The 6,706-nt window shown below is 42.9% G+C and overlaps 1 protein-coding gene across 1 annotated transcript in view; it reads left to right on the top strand.

The window, feature by feature from the left end:
- LOC308083960 (cellular retinoic acid-binding protein 2-like) overlaps positions 1-6,098 on the top strand; it is a 26,664-nt gene extending 20,566 nt beyond the window's left edge. The window contains exon 4 of the mRNA XM_080426399.1: positions 2,901-6,098. Within this exon, the coding sequence (XP_080282525.1) occupies positions 2,901-2,951 (51 nt within the window). The 3' untranslated portion in view covers positions 2,952-6,098. The remainder of the gene's footprint in view (positions 1-2,900) is intronic.
- The last annotated feature ends 608 nt before the right edge of the window (positions 6,099-6,706 follow it).

Genomic DNA, 6,706 nt, shown 5'->3' with positions numbered 1-6,706 from the left:
AAAGTACTAAAATGTTTTACTTAAGTAAAAGTATCAATACTGCAATGTAGAAGCACCCTGTTACAAGCAAATGTTCGGAATTCTAAATTTGCTTGATTAAAACTACAAAAGTATTGGTATCAAAATGTACTTAAAGTACCAAAAGTAAAAGTACTAAAATGTTTGAAAATAGCAGATCTACAAGCTCACTGAGCTTGTAGATCGGCTATTTTCAAATAGCTTAGGTAAAAAATAGGGCTGAAGTGGTTAATGTATGTTTCATAACATAATAATTGATATCTACAAAGCCATTGTTTCAATATTTCCGCGCTTCTTTCGCCGATAGTATAGTCTATTTTAAAGAGGTGGTGCCATGTTTTTGCACTTTTTCTGTTTTTCATGTGTCTATGAGGTTGATAGAACTTCATTAAGGCCCCCGCTGGTGGTTTTATGGTGTTTCATGTCTTCTCTGACTATTTGGAGTCTTTTCCTTGAGGCTGAAACCTTGAGAGTCAAACGTGCCAATCCAAAAACAGCGACATACTGACGTAACAATGCCCATACCCACCCACCGCACCTCCCCTCATTATCATTGTCATTTATACTACAACCTTTTGTGGGCGGAGCTGCCTCAAACACACGTGTGTGACCATGGCAGGTTGTTCTGTGCCTAACTGCTGTGTGACAGCTATCAAACAGTCGTTTCACACTTTGCCCATTGACATGGACAAACGTGATCAATGGCTTAATTTCATTTATAAAGACAGGATTATTCCCTCAGCCCCCTCTACCAGGCTTCGGGTGTGTAGTTCCCATTTTGTTGATGACTGCTTCACCAATTTAGTGCAAGTCAATATGGGATTTGCAAACAGGAAAGTACTGAAGCCAGGTTATATTCCGACGATTTATCCTGGAGACACAGAAAGCAGCACCTCAGGAGCGTTACCGGTAAATTAAAACATCCGCCAGCCCCAATAAAATGATTTAGGAGCATGAATCGGTTTGACATAGCCTTGTGTCTGTGACCTCCCCCACCGTTTAGTTGTGGGATTTAGTTCAGCGTCAATAAGATCGCTTCTGAACATCGTATGGAAAATTTAACGGTAGTCGCGGTAACCTACAGTCGTCTGTTGTTACGACGGTGTGAAGAAATTAATGGATGGGTTGGAACAACCTTTTAAACCGGGGTTTTGTGCCAGTCTGCGACTCTGCGTTGAATTCAACGTGCAGAGACAGTGCTGGTCGTGAACGCGCATCGCCGTTTAACATGGCGTAGAGTTAGATCAGGGACGAGCCTCCATGTTAATTCAACGCAGGCTGCCAACAAACTAAGGTTTTAAACGGTTGTTTGAGCCCATCGATGCGTTGTTTCACGCCGTCGGAACAACAGACATAGGTTACGGCGCCTAGCTTTAGATTTTTCATACGATGTTCAGAAGGTAAAACATTTACATTAAATCGGCAGAACATACCGACGCGGGCGGGACCAACTCGAGTCATACAGTCTCAGCCAACGTTAGGGTCGCTAGAGCTAGTTCAGTTGGATTAGATACATAGCGTGATTGTTTGTCAATATAATAAAAAAGAGACGAATTATCTGTGCCTCTGCAAACAGAAGTGTATTATCAAGGTGGAAATGGCTCTGAATACATTATGAGAGCATCTAGTTAGACGTTTTATTTGCATATGCCTACTGTAATATACTGTAGCTTATATTTCCATTTTCTAGTAAGGGGATGTATGGAAAGAATACATAGCCCATTTAAATGGGAATGTCAGGTTGAAGGAATACAAATGCATTGTAATGATAGTAAAATGTGTGCAGTGATGCTATAAATAATGTCACTGATGTAATGGATACCATAGTCATTGTAAGATAAAGTTCTACTTGGATCACAGGATATTGAACATCACCATGGCACATCTGTAAGAATGTATGACAACTGATGGTTCTGTTTAAGCCTTTTATTTATCCGTTGCACACATGAGCATTTGGGATTTGAGCAAAGGGTTGATGAGGCTTTCCGGTTATGGAGTAGTTCTTCTTCTTCCTCCTCTTCCTCCTCTTCCTCCTCATCTTCATCTGAACCAGATTCAGGTTCAAACATATATGGCTGTATTTGTCCAATTTGTCCTCCTGCCATTTTGTAAACAAATGGGCAGAACCATGGGCAGTCCTTTAGTGATAAGGGGGAAGGACTAGGACAGGTGGGTGGTCTTATAGGAGGAGGCGGAGGGACTGGATTAGATGGGTGGTGCTAAGTGAAACCAGGTATACTTAATGAACTGGTGGGTGTGTCTACATAAAAACAACATTTTAACACTTACTGTACACTTTTTTTTTTTGAAAAAAATCCTTACATAATAATAATACCTTATGATCAGGTTTAAGGGTTGAAAAATATCATGGCACTCCATCTTTAACATTTGCATGCTGTTTGGTGCCCCCCCCCACACACACACACACACAAGTAGGTGCCCAGTGCTAAAGTAATTGCATTAATCCAACACAACATGGGAGAAGCCGCTCGCAGTACGAACACGCGAAATGCGGTAAAGTAATCTGACGTGACGTCACAGGGTTGGAAAAGTTAAACAAATCTCTCGTTCTCAACAAACACTTATCGAAAGATTATCAACATAATATGAAAATGCACAGAATATTTACAGGTTTGTTTGGGTGGTGACGTGTGTTATGTTGCATTTAAACCACAGCTTTTAATGCATGTTGTCTATTGAGCTGTGTATATCTATGGAGCGACCCTGAAGTCACATTGTGACTGCTGGGAAGTCACATTGTGACTGTTGGGCAGTCTGGAAGGCGTTCTGCACAAAAGTCAACATGTGACTTTAGGGCAGTGAGACTGTGTTTGGTGGGTATATACAAGTATAACAATTATTTCTGTCCTATTTGTTTTCAGACCATGACTGCAGATGATGTGGTGTGTACCAGATTCTACGTACGAGAATAAACAACAGCAGCACTTCTCTTCAGTCGTCGTCGTCCCCCCCCCAGTCATCTGTCCCTCTTCACTTAGCCCCTCCAACCCCATGGGCTTTGTTCTGACTGCAGGCAAATCCCATGTTTCTTCAAAATGTGATCTTCATATCTGACTGTCCACACTGTTATTTGCAAGTGATCAGATCAGACGTGTCTATTCAGACATCGTTGACCGATCTGCATTGGTTGCCGTAACGACATGGGAGTGAGTAATGCTTTTATACTTTGTCATAGGACGGCGCAATTGCTCGCCGGAAACAACCGTTCTACGAGCTCACAACACGTTGCAGGGCAACTCGTTTGTGAGCGTGTAGATCAGCTTGCGACACTTGAACACCGTAGATCAGTGAGCGACACCATCGCTTCAGTGTCCGCAAGACCGAGACATATCTTTAGAGATCTGATTTTCACCCACCTAGGAATGAGGTTCACATCTGATTTGTAAAAATCTGTTTCCATGTTTGTTTTGTTTTGTTTTTGTTTTTCTCTTGAGAATTGATTAAAATCTGGATAGGCCCAAAAAAAACATTTGTCTGCAGTCTGAAAGAACAAAGCCTAGAAACCCCATGTCAAGGCAGCACTGGGAGAGATCAACTCTACAGCATCTATTTCTACACCACTATCTCTGCTATAGCTTCACTCTATGTACTTCAATGCTGTCTTTTGAATCTAGTATGTCGTATATCCACGTCTTGAGGTTCGTCCACACCAAAGCATCAGAACCATAACCATACATATTAAAAAAAAATTAAATCCTTCTAACTGAGGTGGATGGCGGAGTCCGCACCACAACCGTAACGATGACAACGGGGGAGAACGATATCATTGGGATCACTTTCAGATCGATTTGATGAATGATAAACCCTGATATCCAATCAAAATCCATGAATTTACAGGGTGTAAACACGTTTCAACACGTTAAATTGTGCATAGCACTTTTATCCGATGCGCTTTACCATGTACATTATACATTCACACGTTCACACACGGTGGTGGAGGAATTCAACAATGCAAGGCACCAACCTGCTCACCGCCGGGAGCATTTAAGGGTTCGGTGTCTTGCTCAAGGGCAACTCGACACGCAACCAAGAGGAGCCGGCCGGGGATCAAACCCGGGAACCTTCCAATTCCTCACGTTCAACGCGCTTAGAGAACGGTATCGTTCTAGCCTGGTTCCAAACCATAGACCCCGCCCACTCTCTGAGTGGAACGCCCCTCTTGGTCCGGTGTTGAAATGTGAGCCTATTCACCTGTTTCCTAGGCTTTTCACTTCCTGTGTGTGTTCCACTTCCTGTCGATTTGATCCAATGAAATCCAATGAAACTGGTCAGATGACTAATGATATCCAATGAAATCCAACAGGAAGTGGAAAACACACAGCCTAGGAAACAGGTGAATAGGATATCTTCGATACCCTCCAGTACCGTCCAATGAGAGTCGGAGGTGGGGGGGGTGGGTCTAACGGCAAACCAATCAGCGAATATCTGCTGAAACAAGCTGTGCTAGGACGTCAGATGTAGGCGGATCCGTGGATCTCTTGTGATTGGTTTAGGGAAATTCGAATCCCCTCCCCCTTGCAATCGCCGACACTGCAGCCAATTTCAGACTGAAGCTCCACACAGCTTCAGGCTGATAATCAGGCTAGTATCGTTCATCAGTGTGGACGCGTTCCACAACATCATGGTTACGGTTATGGTTATAGAAATGGTTCTTGGTGTGGTCGGGCCTTTAAAGACAGACGTGACCCTGTTTTTGGGTTGCAAACACAGAGGCATTCAGGCACAGACGTCCCATTGTGTTCCCCTTCATGTTTGCTGCAGTGATGCTGCACTTTGGCTCTGCCCTGGAGAAGAATTGTTTAGTTTTAACGGTGCGTTGGGAAATACGAGTGACGGAGTGCTCCATCACGCAGTGTTGATTTTGTCGACTAAAACTATGGCGAAAGATGTGCGTCGACTATCTTTTTTCACTGACAAAAACAAAATAAAAACTAAGCTACGATGAGTGAAACTAAGACTAAATATATTGACAATTTCGTCAACAAATACAAACTAGACTAAAATTTTAGTGAGGGATCTAGTGGAGAAGAGATTTAGTAGAACTAAAAGACGAGTAGTTTTATGTATAAGTACATTTACTCAAGTGCGTTACTTAAGTACAATTTTGAGGAATGTTTACTTTACTTGAGTATTTCCAATTTTCAATACTTTGTACTTCTACTCCACTGCATCTCAAAGGCAAATATTGTACTTTTACTCCACTACAATTATTTGAAAACGTATTTAATTACTTTGTAGATATACAGTATTACATTATAAAACATACATTAACCACTTTAGCCCTGTTTTACACATCGGCTATTTGAAAATAGCCGATCTACAAGCCCAGGCTTGTCGATCGGCTATTTTCCAACATTGTAGTACTTTTACTTTTGGTCATTTCAGTGCATTTTGATGCCAATACTTTTGTACTTTTACTCAAGTAACATTTTGAACACAGGCCTTTCACTTGTAACGGAGTATTTCTACATTACAGTATATTGATACTTTTACTTAATTAAAACATTTGAGTACTTTTTCCACCACTGCTGAAAAAGCGTATTTCCGGACGCACCGGAGTCCAGCGTTAGTTGTGTGTTGAGCATCTCTCTGTGGTCAGTGCTTCAGCATAGGTGCAGCACACATGCATGGGTGTGTGTGCGTGTGCGTGTGCGTGTGCGTGTGCGTGTGCGTGTGCGTGCGTGCGTGCGTGCGTGCGTGCGTGCGTGTGTGTGTGTGTGTGTGTGCGTGTGTGTGTGTGTGCGTGCGTGCGTGCGTGTGTGTGTGTGTATGTGTGTGTGTGTGTGTGTGTGTGTGTGTGTGTGTGTGTGTGTGTGTGTGTGTGTGTGTGTGTGCGTGCGTGCATGCGTGTGCGCATGTCTGTATGTGTGTGTGTGTGTGTGACTGACTATATTTGTATCTGTGTAAACCTATCTCTGTCTCTCTCATATCCAGGTCAGTGATGATGCGTCATGGAGTGTGTTTATGGTCTGTGTGTGATGTGTGTTTATTACTGTACCTCCACCCGCTCGCCGCTTCTCTTCATGTCTTTTATAGAAAAATATACAAACCACACGCGGAAAGAAAATAAAAAACATCACAAAGAATCGACGTGTGACGTGTCCTTGTTCTCTCTCACACACACACACGCACACACGCACACACACACAGACAGACAGACAGACAGACAGACAGACAGACAGACAGACAGACAGACAGACAGACAGACAGACAGACAGACAGACAGACAGACAGACAGACAGACACGCATTAGGAGGCTGTGTTTTATTTTAGTCGTTCTCTCAGCTGTCTGCAACTAGAATAACTTGACTGTCCCTCAGCTCCCTCTCTTTCTCTCCCTCTCTCTCTCTCTCTCTCTCTCTATTTTTTCCATCACCCAATCTCTCCCCTCTCACTGTCAATCATATCTCTCCCTCTTGATTCCCCCCCCTCTCTCTCTCTCTCTCTCTCTCTCTCTCTCCATTTTCCATTGTTCCACCCCGCTATTTTATGTATTCTCTAATCCAGGGGTCCTCAACGTTTTCAGGTCAAGGACCCCCTAGCTGAGAGAGAGATGAAGCAGGGACCCCCTCTATATCGTATAAAATTGTGTTTCAGATTAAACTTTTTTTGTTTACTCGGTCTGCCCTTTTTTCCCTCTACACCTATAGCCTCTTAGCCAAAAATA

Source organism: Gymnoscopelus braueri (assembly GCF_963280865.1).
Source record: "Gymnoscopelus braueri genome assembly, chromosome: 4".
In the NCBI taxonomy this organism is placed as follows: Eukaryota; Metazoa; Chordata; class Actinopteri; order Myctophiformes; family Myctophidae; genus Gymnoscopelus; species Gymnoscopelus braueri.
Note: the sequence above shows the minus strand (reverse complement) of the source record. Positions and strands in the feature narration are given on the sequence as shown.